General features: G+C 41.1%; 3 protein-coding genes across 5 annotated transcripts in view; 2 read left to right on the top strand and 1 right to left on the bottom strand.

Annotated features, from left to right (window-relative positions):
- Nucleotides 1–3,098: 3,098 nt before the first annotated feature.
- On the top strand, nt 3,099–8,605 carry LOC119617597 (putative ciliary rootlet coiled-coil protein 2). Its single transcript, XM_037979022.1, has 9 exons — nt 3,099–3,202; nt 4,333–4,604; nt 5,274–5,415; nt 5,534–5,780; nt 5,952–6,052; nt 6,821–6,971; nt 7,115–7,275; nt 7,907–8,002; nt 8,434–8,605. The coding sequence occupies exons 1-9, from the start codon at nt 3,105–3,107 to the stop codon at nt 8,495–8,497; spliced, it is 1,332 nt and encodes a 443-aa protein (XP_037834950.1). The 5' UTR covers nt 3,099–3,104; the 3' UTR covers nt 8,498–8,605.
- A 503-nt stretch (nt 8,606–9,108) lies between these two features.
- On the bottom strand, nt 9,109–15,151 carry LOC108245858 (E3 ubiquitin-protein ligase RNF183). 3 transcript variants are annotated; one of them, XM_017433092.3, is made up of 3 exons: nt 14,974–15,151; nt 11,149–11,907; nt 9,109–10,616 (listed from the first exon to the last, which is right to left on the bottom strand). In XM_017433092.3, the coding sequence occupies exons 2-3, from the start codon at nt 11,772–11,774 to the stop codon at nt 10,370–10,372; spliced, it is 873 nt and encodes a 290-aa protein (XP_017288581.1). In that variant the 5' UTR covers nt 11,775–11,907; nt 14,974–15,151; the 3' UTR covers nt 9,109–10,369. The 3 variants fall into 3 exon arrangements, with proteins under 3 accessions (XP_017288581.1, XP_017288582.1, XP_037834961.1); XM_017433093.3 differs by having other exon boundaries at nt 11,149–11,840; XM_037979033.1 differs by lacking the exon at nt 14,974–15,151 and adding an exon at nt 13,487–13,568.
- A 490-nt stretch (nt 15,152–15,641) lies between these two features.
- LOC108245842 (GTPase IMAP family member 8-like) overlaps nt 15,642–20,893 on the top strand; it is a 12,333-nt gene continuing 7,081 nt past the window's right edge. The window contains exons 1-5 of the mRNA XM_037978892.1: nt 15,642–15,832; nt 16,651–16,699; nt 17,030–17,081; nt 17,942–17,989; nt 19,649–20,267. The gene's annotated coding sequence lies outside the window, so the exon portion shown is untranslated. The remainder of the gene's footprint in view (nt 15,833–16,650; nt 16,700–17,029; nt 17,082–17,941; nt 17,990–19,648; nt 20,268–20,893) is intronic.

The raw sequence follows: 20,893 nt of genomic DNA, 5'->3' as shown, positions 1-20,893 counted from the left end.
GCCGTCTGAAATAATCGGTTCCCCCTCTAAAACATGGGACAAAAATAATTTACCAAAAAAGTCCTTAACTGTGTTTATTCCCCTCATCATGGACAACAAGTCCTGTGAATTTGGAGACATTTGTTCTTTTTTTGCAAAAGTTACCAGGGGGAACCAAATATTTCAGACGGCTGAAATAATCGGTTCCCCCTCTAAAATACAGGACAAAAATAATTTACCAACAACTCCTTAACTGTGTTTATTCCTCTGTATTATGATATTATTAGCACATTTTATTTTTAAAAGAATTATGTTTTTTTGTTTGTTTTTTTAATGAGAAATATTTGCCCCTCTAAACAATTCTGTTAATAGATAAGTCATTATTTACGTAGACGCAGGGGGAACCGTATCTGATGGGGGAGCGCGGCTCGACGTAACAGCAGCAACTCGAGCACATTGCTGCCCCCTATACGTCAGGAGGACAAATAACACCTTTTCTGTTCAAATTGCCAACCCGCCACAGTGGCGTGTGCGTTGATCAAATTCACTTCAAATATTTACCAGCATTTGGCCGGTGGCGGGTGCTAATTTCCACCCCTGGTTTCAGGTGTTCAGATAAAACATTTATTGGATTGTTTGTCATAAAATGGATTAGGATGGATCCTTTTTACAAAAGGGCTTCAGGCTGTCAGAGTTATATTTCTTTTTTCTTTAATAATTGTTAAACACTGATAAAATTATGTTTGGAGGGAGGTTTGTTCTTGAACTCGAGATCATCTGTTAAATGAATCAAATGTAATGACATATAACTAAGTTTATAAATAAATGACTTTATTTGTTTAAAGTTCTTCATACCACCTGAGAGCTGAGATGTTTAATATCTGACTGGTTGGATGGATGGTTGTTGTCGTGGTTACTGAGAGCAGAAACAGCCCGAGGCGAGTCTTTATTTGTTACTCGCTGCAGAAACTGAACATGTGAGGCCTGGAAACAGATCAGCTGAGCCTCTCCAGCACATTATTCATCTGTTTGGGTTCTTATCATGTCAAAATCCATCAATATCACATAATTCCTCTTAACTAACACAGCTTCAGGGGTTTAAATCATGTGGATTCATTAAAATGTTCCTAAAGAAATCCTTGTCACGATGTTTGGTGACTTTAAATAAAAGATATTTCCTTCCTGGTCTGAGGTGTGACAGTAAATAACTTCTTTATGAGCCTGATTTACATGGAACACCGACTCAGAGGCTGGAAACACAGTTAGAGGTTATCTTTTTATGGAAATCCCCTCGGCTGCATCACGGAGCAGATCAGCTGCTGCAGGATCAACACCATTGTTTACTTTCTGACCCTGTCTGCACGGAGCAAGGCATCCTGGGAAATGTGTAAATTAGTGTGGAACAGAGTGGGTTTCCTCTGCTGCTTTAACAACAGACCGTCTATCACTGTGTGTCCTGAATTTGTGTCAACACAAGGCTCCTGACGAAGCAGATTTATGTCGACACGTAGCAGACAGCTTCAACTTTTAAATCAGATATTTTTAATTATAAGAGATATAAGACATTTTGTCAGTTAAAACCTGTAAATATTCTAGAATGTCTTGGACTTCATATCCTCTCGGCTCTGAAAAGATTTAGAAACTCATTTGAATTTTACACAAGGAAGAAGGAAGTCACTCTTTATTTTAGTTTCAATTTATTTTTAGTAAACCACGTGATTCGTTTGCAAACAAAGAGAATGTGGAGCTGAGTTTATTTAAAGTTTATTTAAAGTTTAAAACGCAGACAGACATGGATCAGAACACTTCAGGAGGAAAATCTACATTTACTAAAAGAAGTAAAACAAGAAAATATTGACTTTATTTATAAATACACAACCACAGTTTTTATTCTAAAATAAAAAATCATTTCGTTGTTCAGTGACTTCTTGTCAGATAAATGTTATATTTATTTTTATACTTCAGTAGCCTTCATTTCCTGACAAAACAAAGGTTCAGGATTGGTTCTTTCTTTTGCTCATGTGGAACCAACAGGCTTCATTAACTGTTTTGTTCTGTGGATTTCTGACAAGTCCTCTGGTCTCCAGTCTGTTGGTTTGTTGGTTGATGTTGCAGCTCCACCTGCTGGCACCTCCGGAGAATGACAACAGAAAAATAAACGTTTCTGTTTTTCACAAAGATTCAATTAGTTTTAGTTTTTATATAAAACTATCTGTTCGGATTTAAATGTGTCAGTCCTCTAGTTTACTACTCCCTCCCCTCCTGAGGAGGATGGATGGATAGATGGTCGGATGATGGATGGATGGTGGTTGGATGATGGTTGGATGATGGATGATGGATGGATGGATGGTCGGATGATGGATGGATAATGGTTGGATGGATGATGGATGATGGATGATGGTTGGATGTTGGATGTATGATGGATGTATGTTGATTGGTTGGACATCACTGGGATGTTTGTTTTCCACCAGCAGAGGGCGCCATCACTCAAACCTCTAACAAAGTTTATTTTAATAAATGAATAAATAATATTTGTCTTAAACAACAAGAAGTTCCCTTTTAGCTTCTTTTACTCAGTGAAAACAAACTATGACTCACAGAGAGTGACTACAAGCTTTTATTTTATTTCTAGTTTCACAGAATAAATACGGCTGAACTGAAGTCAGAATATGGTAAAGTTGATCCAGGTTCAGAACCAGGACCGATCTGAGGTCCGACCTGCAGCCTGGAGCCCCTCAGGGGTCCACAGCTGAGCCGGCAGGCCCCCAAACCCAGATATCATTTTAGTTTTATGGTGAACTTCAGGAAAGAAGTCAAACAGGAGGAAACATCTGAAGCACAGAATATCAGGAGGATCTTCAGTCTGAGGAACCCAGACCTGGACTCTGGTTCCAGGTTCTGAATCAGAGATAAAATAACACAACTGTTAGATCGGAGAAGAGTTCAGTTCACTTCATCTGTCCTAAAAGCTAAAAGTAGCAGAAGGTTTAATAAAAGTCCTGTTTCCTGCAGCGAGAGGGAAAAGATGCAGATTCTGAGGTTTGAATTCGTCTCCTAGCAACAAACTCTGCTTCTGTTCCGGTGATTTAAGCAACATTTGAAATCTGTGGAGGAAAAAGAACAACATGAATAAGAAAGAGAAAAGGTCAGCTGTGGCAAACCAGGACAAGGAGAAGAGCTTTTTTCTGGCTCAGGTTCGAAGTCTGGACGAGCAGCTGGAGAGGTGAACTTTAGCTCAACTAACTGTCAGTTTGACGTTCAGCTACTACCACATCAAATCTGAGATATGACCAGCTGTGGAGGCCATCTTAACTGAGTCCAGTACTCTATGAGATATTTTGCTAACAGACAAACAAACAAAGAATCTTCTCTTCCAGAACTGCGCCGCTCGAGGTGGCTGCATGTTGGAGCAGCTCTGTTAATCATTCTGAGAGATTGCTCTTGAAAACTTTATTCCTCTTTTTTTCTTGATGTAAATCACTTTTTTTGATCATTATTTCCTCTAGTATCGGATGCTGTGCAGCTGGAAGGATTTTTACTGAAACCTTTTACTTTTGGACGTTTTGTTATGATGCGTAACCATGATAACAAGTGTTAAATGTGAAGAACTCTGAAGTTCAGTCATGGCCAGAACCAAGCAGAGCGCCCATATATACACCGGAGGTGAAGCTCCCAGGAAGCAGCTCGCCACCAAAGCTGCCTGCAGGAGCGCCCCGACCACCGGCGGAGTGAAGAAGCCTCATCTCTACTGGCCCAGGACCGTGGTTCTACTGGCCCAGGACCGTGGTTCTACTGGCCCAGGACCGTGGTTCTACAGGCCCAGGACCGTGGTTCTCAGGGAGAGCCACAGATACCAGAAGTCCACCCAGCTGCTCATCCAGAAGCTGCCCTTTCAGCAACTGGTCCGGGAGATCCTCCAGGACTTCAAGACCGACCTGAGCTTCCAGAGCTCGGCCATCATGGCTCCGCAGGAGGCCAGCGAGGCTCACCTGGTGGGACTCTTTGAGGACATCAGGACTGAGGACACATCGGGACAGACCGCTACAAGAGACCCTTCCTGCCCACCACCATCAACTCTTTAACAAAACCAGGATTATGAGCTACAACAACTTTTAATTTCCCTTTGGGATTAATAAAGTATTTTTGAATTGAATTGAATTGAATTGAATTGAAAACATTATCACCCTTTTGCCTTCATCTTGTGGACACATTTGTCTAACCTTTTACTCATGTCAGCATCTTGTTGGAACAATTCATTAAATATTTGTCCCCAGCTGCAGGTTCCTGAGTATTTTCTGACATCGTTCCTCTGCAGATAATAAAGAGTTATTGTTGTCTCCCTGTCCGTCACAGAGCTCAGCTTCGATGTGATGAGCTGAAGGAACAGAACAAAGACATCGTCACCAAGCTCAGGGCTCTGCAGGAGGACATGAGGGACATCCTGGACTACCTGCAGCACCTGCTGGCAGAGCTGGAGAGGACAGAGGAGGATCTGACTGAGCGTTTGGAGCAGCAGCTGCAGGCCGACGGACAGAAGACAGAAGCTCTGCAGCTGCAGCTCCAGCAGGAGGAAGAGGAGCTGCAGCAGGAGGCAGGACACCTCAGCTCGCAGGAGACCGAGCAGGGTGAGAGGGACACGAGGACACGAGCAGGAAGGGACGGCAGCTCCTCTGAGGACAACTTAGACTGAAGGAAGCAGGAGCGCCTCTGTTTGTTACTGCTCTTCTGAGCATTCCTCGAAGGAATGCTTGTCACCCGCCGCCTTTCAAGTCAAACTTTCAAACTAACAGCTGTTAATGACTCTCAGCTACTACCACGCCAAATTTTACCTTAATTTCTGTTGGAGCCATTTATGTGTTGGCTAATGTTGATTAGCTGTGGCGGCCATCTTGACTCCAAAGGTTTCTCAGTCGTAGAGGTTCATCCAGTGATTCTTTCTGAGTTTCTTAAAGGTTTTATTTTAAAACACAGGAAAACAGATTGTTTCTTTTTCATGTCTGAAAAGGATCTTTTAATCTCTTTTATGGATTTAAATGTTATTTAGGACAACACTTGATCCTTTTTTATCCCAGATCATAGTGATGGTCAGATTTAATTAGTGATATTTAACGTCACATGGCTCTGCTGTCATATAATCTGTCTAAATCTGAGGAGAACGACTTTCAGACACCAACCAGAACCCAGAATTATGTCCTGAACCAGTTTTCTCTGAGCGAAAAGACGTGACTAAAACAGAAAAACAAATAAATCTGCAGAGCAGCTGGATGTTTGAAGCTTCTCTCCTGTTTCTTCAGCTGCAGAGTTAGAAGATCTTGAGAAGCAGACGGTACATCTGAAGCAGCTTCTGCTCCACAAGGACTCGGTGCAGGACGACCTGACCCTTCTGCAGCTGCGTCACCAGAAGGAGATCCAAAACCTGGAGCTGGACCAGCAGAAGTAGGTGAAACTGACAGAGCTCCTCCTGAGGGTTAGATGATTCCAGTTTTTATCACTGAAGCCTGTGTGTGCTGCTGGGCAATAAGCTGAAAGTTGCTCCTCTGTCCTCCACCAACAGGAGGGTTTATGAGAAGGAGACGGAAGCGTCCAGCACCTTAGACATGAAGGTTTCTGCAGTGGTCCAGGAGGAGGGGGCTCAGTGCAACCAGATGGATCTGCAGCTAAAGTCTTTGACCCAACAGTGCTCGTTTCTGACATCAGACAAGTCCTACACGCACAGAACGATGGTCAAAATGAGCACAGAGATAAACAGGATGAGGGTCAACCGCGACAAAGTTAACCAGAAACTCTTCACTCTTCAGAAGGTAGGAGGACGTGTGTCCGACCTGAGGTTCTACTTCCTGTTTCACCAGATCACTTCTGATTGGATGAGCAGAACCTGGCCCATCTGCACTCGTTAAAGAGACGAGGATTTATTTTCACATTTCACAAAAAGAAACTAATTAATCTTCAAAAAGTTTTAAATCCATGTTCAGGAGTCAGAGAGGATGCAGAAGAGGAACAAGCTGCTGAGAAGAGGAATGAAGAACCTGGACCGCTCCTATCAGAACATGCTGGACGCTAACGAGGCCTTCAGGTAAAGGTTTGACCTGTTTATACTCCGAGACGTCAGATCAGGTGGAAAACCAGAGCTTAAACCTCCTGAAGGAGCTGAAGATCATCGGACTGAATCAGCTCTTTTTACAGAAAACACTCAGAACAAAACCTAAAGTTAGCAAAACTATCAGAGCAGTAGCTGAAAATAAAAGCTACAAGGTCAAAATGAAGCTGGTAGGTTGGAAAGCACAAAGTTCTCAAATGTTTAAAGAGTTCTCAACTTATTTCTATACAGTAAATAAAGTTAGTATAAAAGTTACAAATGCTAAAAATCACAGCTGGATGTCCTGAATGATACGGACAGCTGAAAGAGTCCAAAACAGACAGAAGCAACTTTCAACAGGAAAACAAGTCTGACCCCTGACCTTTAACCCTTGTCTTTCCAGAGCCTCTGACCTTTAACCCTTGTCTTTCCAGAGCCTCTGACCTTTAACCCTTGTTTCCAGAACCCTGACCTTTAACCCCTGTGTTTCCAGAACCCTGACCTCTACCCCTTATGTTTCCAGAACCCTGACCTTTAATCCCTGTGGTTCCAGAGCCTCTGACCTTTGACCCTTGAATCTAGAACCCTGACTTTTAACTCTTGTGTTTCCAGAACCCTGACCTCTACCCCTTATGTTTCCAGAACCCCTGACCTTTAACCCTTGTGTTTCCAGAACCCTGACCTCTACCCTTTATGTTTCCAGAGCCTCTGACCTTTAACCCTTGTGTTTCCAGAACCCCTGACCTTTAACCCCTCTGTTTGCAGACAGCGCCTGGCCTCGGTGTCAGAGGACTGCCGTCAGCAGGCGTCTGAGATCTCTCAGCTGGAGGCCAAGCTGCAGAGGGAGAGGAGCAGGAGGAGGAAGGAGGAGGCAGAAGTCCAGAGAGCATATTCTGACCTCTCAGCCGTCATTATAGTAAAAACACAAACTGATCTGGAGTCAGTCCGGCTGCTGCACTCACTCATGACCTCAGCTTCATATTTCACACAGGAAGCTGACGTCACACATCCTCCGTGTTCCGGAACAGGATTATTTCCTCTGATCTCGGTTCTCTGCAGGACTCAGATCAGAACCCTGACGCTCAGCTGAAGATGGAGAAGCTTCTGAAAGTTCTGGAGATCATGGAGGCTCAGGAGACAGAGTACCGTCTTCAGAAGTCCACCGAGCAGATCCAAGGAGGACCAGAACCGCAGACCTCTGAGGCCGAAGCAGCAGCCGGGTACCAGAATCTGCGTTTTTCAGCTTTGTGGTTCCTGGAAACAGATTCCTGACCACGGTTCTGTTGGGTCCCAGCAGAACCACGACCCACAGTGGTCAGGCAGCAACTTGTGTTTCTCATTCTGTAAACCAATCAGAACTCTTTGAGTCAAAAAATTTCAGAAAAGTTAAAAACAAAAACTTCCCTCCACTTGATTTATTGATTTGTGATTTTAATTTCATTGAAGTATTTACTGATGGACACGTGTCACTTCCTGTGTCCCTTATGAGCTCCCGTAGTCCTCCGGAGTTTCTGAGCAGACAGAAAATGGAGGTGAAAAGAGGAGGAGAGAAGTGGAGCTGAAATGTGTGGTAGTAGCTGAGAGTCACTAACAACACACAGTCTGAGGTGGTTCAGGATCAAAGTGCCAGGACTGGTGGCGGGCGACATGCATTCCCTCCAGACTCCACTGACTGAAGAATCAGATTATTTAATCACATTTTTTATCGTTTTCTTGGTAAAACGAAACAGAAAACAACAGAAAGATCAAAGTTAAAGATCAGATTTAACTTTTTTTTCTGTCAGCTTCAAAGACAAAAGATGAAGTTTAAAAACGAAAGTAAGAAAACCTCCTCCTGTCTCTCCTCTGCAGCTCAGAGACGGTGAACTTTGACCCTGACCCACTGCGACCTCCACCTGCACAGAAACAAAGAGCTCCGCCCACCGGTTCACCTCCACCCAGAGACAGGTTAGTTTTCACCTCAGAGTTTAAACATTTAAATAAATAAAACTGAATCATCTGAAATGAGCTAAAGCATCACTTCTGATATCTTAATGCTGAATATTTATTTATTTCAACTTTAAAATCGTTCAGAAGATTTTATCAGCTGTTGCAGAGAAAACCAACTGAACAGACAACTGAACTCTTTTAGAAATAAATTAAAAATTAAAATTAAACTGTTATCATTTCAGACAGAAGCACTGATTTTATTTGCAGGTATTTTTTGGTTCTGACCCGTTTTACCTGAAGTCAGGAGGGAAACGTTTGTTATGAAATGACTTTAATAAAACTCTGCTTTAAAGGTTGCTTTTTAAAAACCAACTCCATCTGTTCTGATATCAGCTCTTCCTCTCCTCCTCTTCATCTTTCTGAAGTTTTATTTGTTGTTTGTGTTTCAGAACCAAACTTCCTCCAGTCAAGACGAGTCTTTGGCGTCTCATGTTGGAGAAATACATCGACTGATGTTTAATGTTTCAGCATTTTCATTTCCTCCGTGTTGCTCCTGAACTCACGTCACAACTGACTTCCTGAGTTTTTCTGACATGAAGAAGGTTGAAGTGAGGTTTTCAACCATGAATTAACAGACTGATGGTGGGTGGGCCACAACATTTAACCATTTTTTAAAATACACCTTAAATGTGTATTTGGATGTTGTTCCTTTTGTCGGTTAAAAATAAGATTGATTTAATTATTTAAAGAACAACTGAAACACTTCAGGGACAGAGACCAGATAAAACCTGAGTTTAGCGTTAAAGTTCACCTGAGAGTCATTAACTCTCAGGTGAACTCTCAGAAGGATCCAAACTTCTGTTTATTTTACGTCACTGGAGCTGTAGAGTGTCTGGTGTCTATTAAAGTGCACAAAATAAACAAAAAAATAAACTAAGCAGTTTGACTGGGTGGGGCTCGGCCGTAGCCCCGCCCCTGCTTTAACCTTTGACAGAGGTCAAAGGTTAAAGTAAAAAGATCTTTTAACTTTTGATTAGTAATCTTTAAACATCAGATATAAAACTTTAAGATGTGGTAAATTCTAAATGAAAAGCTGAAATCAGCTCAACTCTCAAACTGTTGGATTCACTTTGAACTTTATTTCATTTTAGTGCAAATTGTGCTAAAAGGTCATAAATACATAAAATAAATTTAACATTGCAAAATAAAAACAGGCTGGAGCCTCAAATCCACACAGACATAAAACCAGACAGAACCATGGTCCAAAACTTAAAATAAAACTTTCCTCTTAGATTCAAAACAAACATTTGTAATAAACCCCCTCAGAACGACACAAAGAATTGATTTCAGGCTTCATTTGGAAGCCAAAACAGGATATTAATAAAGTCCAGCGTGTGTGTGTGTGTGTGTTCTGCACAGAGCAGGTCTGTGAGGCACCAAGGGTCCATCCTGCAGTTCCAAGCCCCCCCTGCAGAGTGCAGCAGACCTTCTTTAAAAACCACAAACCTCCACCCAAAGTACCAACTCTGAGTTTAATCTGAGAACTTTTTCTGGTTCCTAGAACTTCTTGTTCCTCATTAACATCCTTTAACTCAGAGAAACGAGGAAACTGTCCTGCAGCAAACATGTTGCTTTCTAACAAAGATAATCTGGGCAGAAGGTCGAAGCTGCAGAGGTGGAGTTAAAACCCGTTTCTGTAATTTGGCTGACCTGAGGACAGATCCCCGTCTGTCTGTGAGTCCTCTCTCTGCGATCCACAGCTTGGATCGTTTGCATGATTTCTGTCAACATTTGCTTACGAGGAAAACCGTCTGACAACACGTCCATTCTGTGGAATTCTCTGTGGACACCAGAAGATCCAGGAGGAAAGTCAAAGACGCGTCGCCGGGTCCGATTTTAACTTTTAACTGTCAGAATAATAAAAATCAGACCAGAAGGTTTAATATTTTATCTGCATCTGATGGAAGCCCATCTGTAAAATAAAATCATTAAATGTTAAACATCATTATCCCCCCCCCTTCTGACCTTTGCAGTAAAACAAAGAGCAGCTGTGCTCAGCTGTGCAGGTTTTCCTCTAACAGACGATCGTTCTCTGAAGCTTTCAGCTCATGCAAAACAGATGAAAGTCCAACAACAGGAAGGTCCTGTTCAGCTGGTTTGGGCTTTTATGATGATGACAGAAGGTTTCAGATGTTTGGACCTTCAGTCATCATTATAGGAGGTGAAGAAAGTCCAGTTTCCTTCAGACTCAGACAGAGGTGGATTTTATTGCACATCTGGATCAGGTTTTTGGGTCTAAATATTTGATTCAGTCCATAAAGTTCCTTTGATATGGTGGATTTTATGCCCCTCCCCCCATCAGACAGGAAGTGATGTCACTCACAGTCAGGTCTTGTTGTAGGTGAGGAGGAAGATGATGATGGTCGTCAGGAGGACCATCATCATCACCACAGAGGTCAGGAGGAAGGCCCGACACGCAGGCCGCCCTGTCAGGTGGAACAGGGCGCCGCCAACGCCGCCGTCGTTCGATGACCCCCTGCTGCTCGAGGTCGGGCTGGGAAGCCCCACGTCCAGAGTCCGGTTCACCGAGGCCAGAGACCCGCGGGCCAAACGACCCTGATCCTCAGAGGACCTGAGTGACAGGAAACAGAACTTTACTGGGTCAAGAAATCAGATTAGAGTTAAATTTTATTTAATTACATTTAGATCAGATTTAAACTGAGATTAAATTAGTTTAAATCAGTTTAGATTAGAGTTAGGTTAGTTTCTGATTTAGAATCATTTTAAATTAGTTTTAAATTTTTTATCTTAGATTAGATTCTGTTCCCTCTTCAGAGGTCTGCACAACAAGTCGTCCTCCATCTAACCCTGTCCTCTGTGCTCCATGTCCTCTCTAACTGCATCCATATCTGTCCTCTTTGTCTCTAACATCCTTCTGTCCCTCCTCTGCACATGTCCAAACCGTCTCTAACTTTATCTCCCAGTCCTTCAAACTGTGCTGGACCTCTGAGGACCTCATCTCTAATCCTGTCCATCCTCGTCCCTCCCAAGGAGAACCTCAACATCTTCAGCTCTGACACTTCCTGTTCTGTCTCCAAACCATCCAACATGGCTGCTCTTTCAAAGTAAACTACATCTGAAGGAGTGAACTCCACCAGCCTGACCTTTTGACCTGCAGCTTCCCCTTGTTGCGGATGAAGCGGATGCTGTAGACCCTCTGCATGGCGGCTGGCAGGTAGGACAGCACGTCTGAGTCCGTGGTGAGTTTGGGCAGGCCCAGGGTGGGCAGCGGCGTCAGGCCGCGGCACAGCGGGCACTGGATGGCGCTGGGCTCGGCAGACTTGACGTTGATGCGGGCCAGGCACTCCAGGCAGAAGGTGTGCTTGCAGTGGAGCATCTTGGGACAGCGGAAGATGTTGTTGAACTGGCTGAAGCAGATGGAGCACTCCAGGTCTGGACCTGCTTCCTCAAAGCTCTGGGACGCAGGAGGAGACGGCTGGAGGTCCGGGGATGGGACGCTGATGGAGACCCGGTAGGAAGGGAGGGACGTGGGGGGAGCGTAGGGGTTCTCCGAGGAAGAACTGATGTCTGGAAGAGTCAAGATGGAGCTCGGAGACCAAACCTCCAACTCTGGCTGACTGGAAGGAGAGTTCTGGTGTAAGACATTCAGAGAGCTGAGACCCGTCTGGATGAAGGACACAGACGAGGAGGACGAAGACGGACAATAAGGATTTGGACTTTCTGCAGAACCAGATGCATCTTTCAGGCTTTTATCTCTGTCAGGATTCATGTTGGGGTCAAAGGTCAGCTTAAAGAGGTGAAGTGATGGACAGACAGGGGCGTCAGGAGTCTTCAGCTGCAGGAACAGGAAGCATCAGTCTGATTTCAAAATAAAACTCATCCAGCTTCAGGCTTCATCAAAACTGTGGGAAATTTAAAAAAAAGGATCAACAAACTGCAATAAGATTTAAAACTTTTAGTGGTAATTAAAGTTTAAAATATGAATTCATGTTGAAAATGTGAGATGGTTTTTGGTTCATCTTCAAAAAGAAGATCTGAGTTCTGTTAGAGAAAGATTTAATAATCAGATGTCCCTCCGACTGACAGGAAAACTCAAGAATCTGCATCTTTAATATTTTATAGTTTGTGGAAAATTTAGTTTTTATTCTTGCAGACCAACGTCTCACCTTAGAATCAGTGCGGTCCAAATTATTCATGTTTTCCTGAAGATGTTAAAGTAAAAAAACCAAAACATGCTTAAAAACAAAAAAGTGTGGGTTTTTAATAAATCTATTCCTCTGTAGCCATCCACTCTGGGTTAAAGGTTGTGGAGCTCAGATGTGCAAAAACATGTTGGTGGAAAACTTCAACCTGCCAGTGATACTTTATAATTTTAATTCATATAACTCCTTTTTCGACGCCTAAAGATTCTTTACATGCAAGACAAGAAAAAAAAAAGGAAACAATAATTATTAGCATTCATAAAGCAACAAGAAGACAAACAACAGGGACAACAACGAGGCGTTCAGAGACCAGTAACATATTAGGAGGTTTTTATATTTTCAGAGACAAAGCTTTGCCAACATCATTCCTGGCTGGAGATTAAAACTCTGAAAGCTTCATCACTTAAAAAGTTTCCTCACCTGCACCAGCCTACTAATAAATATCAGCCCAAGATTAACCTTTGACCCCTGAGAAGCAGAAGAGTCATCAGACTCAGTCTCTGACAGAAAACTGCAAAATCCCTTCAGGTTTAAAATATGAGGCCATCAGAGGTACAGTCAGGTTTGTCCCACAGCGAACAAACTGCACCTCAGAGGTGTCGGAGAATCAGATTTATCCCGTTCAGTCAGCTGTGTGCACGTCACGCTGAGAAATAATGTTTCACTTCACTAAAAATAAAGAATCTGATGCATTAAAAATACTTAAAACTCTCACAAAGAGGAGACTTTACTGAAAAGGTTTGATGCATTTAAAGTGTTCAGTTTTTCACAAACCTAAGAAGCCAAAAATGTCTGAAGCTGTTTTTATTTTGTTGTGGTTTTCTCTAAATCAGGAATTAACTATCAAGATAACCAAACTGTTTCCTGTAGATAACCAGATGTTATCTAAAGAAAATGAGATGAATGCGGTTTAAAGACTTGACTCCTGGAGATGATCAGGAACATTAATAATTTAATAAATCCTGTTCTTTTATTGACAGTTTTAGCTTCAGACAGTTTCCAGCAGGGCAGACATGAACTCTTTTCCTTCTAGTCACCAAACCAACAACAAACTTTTATTAGTTAAACAGAATAAAGTTTTATTTTCTCAGTCTGAGAGGATAAAGAACTCATTATCTCAATAAAGTATCATGAAAATAAATACACAGCTTGTCCTTTCTGGGCTTCCATAGTTTCCTAAAACAACCTTTAGATAAAGTTTGAGCTCAAAGCACAGAGTCTGACTGTAAAACCCTTCAGTATTTGAGCTCTGCTCAGAGAAGATGATGCATCTACCTACCTCCACCTGCATGAAGAAGAGCGTCTCCTCGGACAGCAGCTCTCAGAGCCGCTTCACCTTCACCTTCACTCAGGTTTGCATAAACGGATCTAAAACTGGATTCTGCTCCGACTTCCAAAGAGCCCCACAGCTGGCTGCATGTTCTAATCTAACGGCTAAATTTGCATCCTGCATGTTATTTACGAAGGGAAATAAAATGCAAAACTCTGGGTCCTGCTGTTGTAGCAACAGGGAGGAGGAATCACAGAGGAGCCTCCAGAACCCACCCAGAACCCACCTGGGTCTCATTCTGCACAAGAAGGAGAAAACCCTAAAATTAAAAGTTCATTTAAGGGTTTAGTTTCATGGATCTGTGGTCTGGTTGTGGAGCTAACAGCTCCAGGAGGGAAACCCAGACCTCCTTCTGCAGCTCCTCCTGGAGGATCCATAATCCCTGCAGAGTTCTGGGTCTGTCCCGGGTCCACTACCAGGGCCTAGAAAACCTCCAGATGGAGGTCCAGGAGGTAATCAGAGGCCTGAAGCTCCTCAGATGGCTGCTCTGGATGAGGAGGAGCAGCTTTACTCCGAGCTCCTCAGCTGACTCCTCTGGAGGAGGAGGAGCAGCTTTACTCCGAGCTCCTCAGCTGACTCCTCTGGAGGAGGAGGAGCAGCTTTACTCCGAGCTCCTCAGCTGACTCCTCTGGATGAGGAGCAGCAGCTTTACTCAGAGCTCCTCAGCTGACTCCTCTGGAGGAGGAGGAGGAGGAGCAGCTTTACTCAGAGCTCCTCAGTTGATCTGTGATGCTGCCTCCAGCCGCCCTGCAGAGGAACATCATGCCAGCTGCTTGGATCCAGGAGCTCCTGACAGAGGAGTTAAACTTTAAGACTGAAGACAGGATGGACTGTTACATCGTCACCCTTCCACCGACGTTCTGAGGATTTATTCAACAAACAGCTGAAGACTCATCACCTCCTCTTAAACGGACATTTGGGCAGAATTCTGTTTTATCTGCTTTTCTCTAGATGTATCTGGTTTTTAATATTTTTGCTTTTATTTTACCTTGTCTTGCTGTGAAGCACCTTGTGAGTTTTATTTTGAAAGGCACAATATAAATACTTAATATTACGTCCAGATGTTCTTTGTTTTTTTTAGGAAAAAGATACGTTTGTAGCTTTGGATCTGTTCAGTTTTAAGCTAAACAAACAGGTGAAAAATGCTAAAAATAACTAAGAGTTGGTTCACAGTAGATTTTACTCCACCTTTATTTGCTTTTATTTTATTTAATTATTCTTTTTTGCCTTCATTGTCTTTTCTGAGATTTGTCCTCATTTATTCATCTAATGTGTGTTTCTGTGAGTTTTCAGCTACAGGACAAAGATCCAAACATCCTGTTGATGAAGATGGCCGTCTCTGGACTTCTGAAGGTTCGATCAGAACAACCTGAGCTGAATTTTAGCAGAAGTTATTTAACCTGTGGACAAATACAAACGGTTCTTCTGGTTCTTACCGGTTCTGGTTCTTGTCCCCCTCCTGCTGCAGATTTGTTTTCATCCAGAGTTCAGATTCCAGTTTCCTGTGAGCTGTTAGTAAAGCTCAGGGAATAAAAGCAGGAAACAGCAGGTAAAACTGAAGGTGGACACACCTGAGGGACCTGCTGCTGATTACACCTGGAGGGGAGGGGCCCCGTTTTTACAAACAGCACTTCCTTTAAAAACAAAATGAACAGGAACACATGATGAGAAGGAAATCCTAAAATATCCTAAAATATAACCAAGACTGAGATAAAACACAAAGAGAGCTGCTGCTACTGTCTGTTCTGTTTCCTGTCTGTTCTTAAAGGGTTAAAAAAAACCTGAACTTTCTGTGATTAAATTCTTTCTTTCTAACTATTTAACTTATCCTGATATCTCAGGTTAAACAGACTCAGGTTTGGTCTGATCCATCACACACACACACACACACACATACATATATATATATATATATATATATATATATATATATATATATATATGCACACATGTAGAAACATGAAAACCAAATATGCCTTTTTCCTTTTTAAAGCTGCTTCCATCAGAGTGACTGTTTATTAAAGTCATAAAGTCAGTCAGTCTGTTTACTGTAATACTTTCTGTGAGCTTTTATTTTGAAGTCCTCAACGTAAATCTTCAGTTTCACTTTCAGTCTCGTCGACGCTCACGCCCAGCAAGAAATAAATCCTGGAGTAAAATCAGTAAAATCCTTTAGACATAAACAGAGATGGAGGCTAAACTGCAGACCGGATGTGATCAGCTGATCGATGCAGAGAATTACTGATCGAAGAGAAACATTTAAGAAACAAAAAACTGTTTGTTGATCGACCTCAGGTGAGTTTAGAATTAAAGTTTCTGTTCCTGAAACAACTCCCAGCACTTATACTTAAAACGTATAAGAATACAAAGAAAAATCCAGAGGCTCCATTTGAAGTAAGAGTTTTATTTTAGAGCTTTGTCAGACTTCAGGTGTCAGGTGTGTAAAAAGACCTACAGCTCCGCGCCCTGTGGGCTCAGGTAGAACATGTATGTGGAAATGGGCAACAGCAAGCAAGGCAGTTCGATTAATAATCACCGCTTTAAGTTCATATATTTGACAGAAGCAGGAAATAAATGTGATAAGAAAGTGAAGTGATTTTTTAGTCAGAATTCACCAAACTGTAATGTTTGAAATGACTTTACAGTGAACCCTCACTGCTTTGCGGTTTTTTTTCACAGTGCATTGTGTTCTGCGTCCTGATTGGCTAAACAGTCTCCGCGCTTTTTCTCTACCTGTGTGTCAATAACGTTACGGTATTTTAATATACGTAATACAGCATGGCACATTTAAGTTTGCAAATTTTCTCCAAAACCCATAATGTCGATAAAACGTTCTGCACCGACAAAGGCACTTGCGGACGCGCCCAAAAGGCAGAGGAAGATGCTAACTATTGCAGAACACACACAAGTGTTCATAAAGATGAGGAGGATGGACTAACACTTGGTCGCTTAGCAACAACTGGCCATCAGCAAGCAGCACAAGAATGGGACCCTGTGATGAGTCCTTCAGAACTGTTCTCAAATATAATCGATGTCGGTTTATAAGAATATTTGTGCCCAGAAGAAAAAAGAGTGACAACAACTACTCATAACTATGTTCTTCTCTCCAAAAGACACACCTGCACCACAGAGCGGAGTCAGGCAGAGGCGCAGTGAAATACAGTGAGTCACAATTTGTCCTACAGTACTCCGTATTGATGATTAAAATTATTATTTTACTATAGTTATTTGTAAAAAAGCATTTATACTTCTATTTGTTAAAAAATGCTTGGGCCTGAAGTATTGTAGAGTATTTAATTATACATACATGTATAATAATGGTAAAAAATTAAGGTAACTACTTCATGGGTTCTTTTCAGAACAAAACCCCGGCGGTTCACTGTACTTCTGTTTCTCTGAAAAACAAACAAACAGGAAATATCTTCACATTCTTCTTAAAATAGTCAACTTTTTAAAGTTTATTTAGATTCAGTATGTTTTGTTTCTTCGCAGCAGAATCAGTTTCTGGCTTTTTCAGCAGAAGACAAGATGGCTGCAGGAACTGGTGAGTTAATTATTAATAAATATTAATCTGTGTGAGTCACCGTCTCCATGTTGTACTTTCCACAGAGATGATGTTAAAACACTGCATATAAAGTATAAATCTTGGCCCATTTAAAGGGGAACATAAACTCTTAACTTTAAGTATTTAAGTATTTTAGAATATTTTAATCTTTACACATGTTCTTGTCTTTATTTGCAATCATTTAGAGTATTTCTACGTGAAATATTTAATTGTTGACGTGATGTTTCTGATTTTAGAGATATTGTTCAGGTGGTCCTGGTAACATTTTCTATCATATATGTCTATAATTGTCCAGAACTCCTGAGGTTTCTTAAGTAAAGGTTTAATTACACCAACCTTAAAGCTCTGAAGGTTACTGAAGTGGTTCATTTATAAAAATGGAGATGAGCATGAAGTGTGTTGTGATTTATTTAAGATCAGGAAAAATCAGTTTTTTTTGTTTAAATAAAACAAGAAAATTATCTTCGGTCTGATGTATGCTTATCTTATTTATCCTATTGTTGGGTTATTTTTATATTGACTTTTAAATAAGTCAGTTTTAATTATTATAAATTTCTCTAAAGTAATAATGGACATTTATAAGCAGCGTCTTCATCTGTTTTCTCACTGGTTGTATTATTTATCTTCAGCTTTGCTAATCAGTACATTTTAGTTTTTATTGTTTATTGTTTGTTTTTACATTACTGTGCTTTTTGTTTTAATTGCAGTTTAAAAAAATTCAAGTCATTAAAGTACATAACCATTTATTAAAGGCAGATTCAGTGTTTCAGAAGAATGAATGAATGAATGAATGAATGAATGAATGAATGAATATTTTTCCTCTGTGTTCACTGTTCCAGATCATATTTGGCAGCGCAGCAAAAGTTATGAAATGCTGCCACCAAACAGTAAGTAAAACTGAACTGATTTTATCTTTTAGTACATTTCAGTTGACATTGTTCAATGTTTGATGCTCAGAATGGTCTTTGAATAATAATTCTACAACTGTGTTAGTTTGGAGGAGGTCACTCTTAAACGATAAATTACAGTTTTGCATTTCCTTTAAAATCACATAAAATGTTGAAATGGATTTCATTAGTTTTAGCCAGTTTATTGTATACAGCAGAAAATTATTATTTTTAGCACCAACATTTGTAAAGATGAAGACGTGTTTTTTTCTGTATGCAGACTTCTGATCTCTTTACATTAAACACAAGCTTACTCTTACTCTCTGTTTATTTTTATAAATTCACAAAAGTTCACATTTAGAAGCTAAAACTGGAGAAATCTGATCTCATCAGAACTCTGGCAGCAGCTGTTTGGATCAACTGAAGAGGTTTTGGACACCCAGATAATAAAGAGTTAAAACAGTCCAGCCTAGGTGTGATAAATGCATGGAGCAGTTTTTCAGCATCATTTTCAGACGAGATGTTTCTAATTTCAGTGATATTATAATTGCTGTATAAATCAGGATATTAAAATGCTTACAGATAAATAAAAAGCACAAAGCAACTGGAGTTTTATTTTGTGGACTTCATTGTCTTCAGCTACACAACAGAAGTCCAGTTGCTTTGGGATTTTTAATTTTTTGGATTTGCCAAATCCTGGATGAATCTACACCAGCAGACTGTTCTGACTAATATTTATTCATTCATATCTTTGTATTTTGCAGTCAGTGACTTTTTTCAGTGCACTTCTAATGAAATGAGTTTCTGTTCCAGTGTTAACAACAGACTTCTTTACTGGCCTCCAAAACTGGTGAATAGTATAATAATATTATATGTATTCATGTGGGTTGCAAAATGTTGAGTTTTCAGAGTTGGAAATTTATGGGAATAAATAGGAATGAACCTGGAGTTTAAAATACTGAAAGTTGGGCCTGAACAAGTCTTCTAAATTGGGAAAAGTGTTTTAGCATAATTTTAACCAAAATAACCCGATTTTATTCAAGTCCACTGGAGTATTTCTATACCACTCCTCGATCACATGCACACTGCTTACTGCAGGTGTGATGAGGTGTTGAGGCCACGCCCCCTACATGCAATAAGTGAATTAGTCTCTGCTTCCTGTTCTGGGCATCAGTTTATGTTTTACCTCACCTGCTTCAGTCTGCCCACCTGTGAATGTCACCTTGATGACTCTCATCAGTCTCTCCGCCCCAGGAGGCGGTTACAGAGGATTACAGAGGAGCCGCCGTGGAATGGAAGCTCTGTTTTGTTTGTTTTCAGTGAAATGCTCACACACTCAAACAGTCTCCTTCAAGTCCTCTGTCGGTCTTTTCCTCATGTTCTTCTTTGTTAGAAAACTGTGAGCAGTCTTGGCAAACAACAGATGAAACTGCCCACAGACATTCAGTTTGTGCGTTATGACAGAGTTTTAGGAATTGTTTATTAGGAACTCAATTAAGAGAAGGTTTTCAGTTTTGAATATTTCCTAAATTCTCCAGCTTAACATTTCACAGAAAGTTTCCAGAAACCTTCCACCCCTTTGTGACCTTATTTATGACTCAAACAAGGTAATAAAGTGTTACTTTAAAATATTTTAATTAGTCTCAATTTCTTTTTCAGTGTCAGAGCTGAGGGTTGTTCTCCTGGGAAACAGCTGGATTGAGAGGAGTTCAGTGGGGAACATGCTACTGGGAGAAACCAAATTTAACTCTGAGGAAGAACCCAACATCTGCATGAAGTTCACAAGACAGATCAACGACAAAACAATAGTTCTCATAAACACACCGAATCTGTTCCTTCCTGACATTTCTCTTAAAGACTTGACAGAACATGTAAAAACCTGTGTGAGGCTCTCTGATCCTGGACCTCATGTGTTCCTGCTTGTTCTGCAGCCTGAAGAGTTCATCGATCAACAAAAACAACGGCTAGAAGCAATTCTTGAAAACGTCAGTGATCAAATATATGACCATTTACTTGTTCTGATTTCAACACCCAGAGAGGAAAGTTCTGGTTCTATTGAACAATATGCAGGACATCCACCTTTGAAAGATATTCTCCAGAAATGTAAAAACAACTTGTTACTGAAGAAGGGTTTTGAACGACAAGATCTACTAACAGTCATTGGCCAAATGCTGAAGAATCTGAAAGGAAAACATGTGATCTGTGATAGTTTACCAAGAGGCATCCCATAGTTTACCCAGTGGTCATCAATCAAGAAGAAATGTGCAACAAGAACCTGGTAAGTGCAAGAACACCTTTTCTAAAATGTAAAAACAACTTGATCATGTTGGAGCTTTAAGTGACTTTAGTTGATGTTTTTAAATACTCTGAGTGATTTTCCTGTTTCCTTTTGAAGGAGGAAAATTGTTTTAGGTTCTTTTTCTTGGTCTCAGTAAGAGTAGAACAAAATGGGTCAAGTTCAATTAAAAGATTAAGCTGAGAGTAGAAACTGGTTCCAGCCTTGCTGCTCCCACAGGATCTGAGGTTCAGGATCTCAGAGGTTCAGGATCTCAGAGGTTCAGGATCTCAGAGGTTCAGGATCTCAGAGGTTAAGGATCTCAAAGGTTCAGGATCTCAGAGGTTTAGGATCTCAAAGGTTCAGAATTTCAAAGGTTCAGGATCTCAGAGGTTCAGGATCTCAGAGGTTCAGGATCTCAAAGGTTCAGGATCTCAAATGTTCAGGATCTCAAAGGTTCAGGATCCCAAAGGTTCAGAATTTCAAAGGTTCGGGATCTCAAAGGTTTAGGATCTCAGAGGTTCAGGATCTCAGAAGTTCAGAATTTCAAAGGTTCAGGATCTCAGAAGTTCAGAATTTCAAAGGTTCAGGATCTCAAAGGTTCAGGATCTCAGAGGTTCAGGATCTCA

The sequence above is a fragment of the Kryptolebias marmoratus genome, linkage group LG1 (genome assembly GCF_001649575.2).
Source record: "Kryptolebias marmoratus isolate JLee-2015 linkage group LG1, ASM164957v2, whole genome shotgun sequence".
NCBI classification, from domain to species: Eukaryota; Metazoa; Chordata; class Actinopteri; order Cyprinodontiformes; family Rivulidae; genus Kryptolebias; species Kryptolebias marmoratus.
Note: the sequence above shows the minus strand (reverse complement) of the source record. Positions and strands in the feature narration are given on the sequence as shown.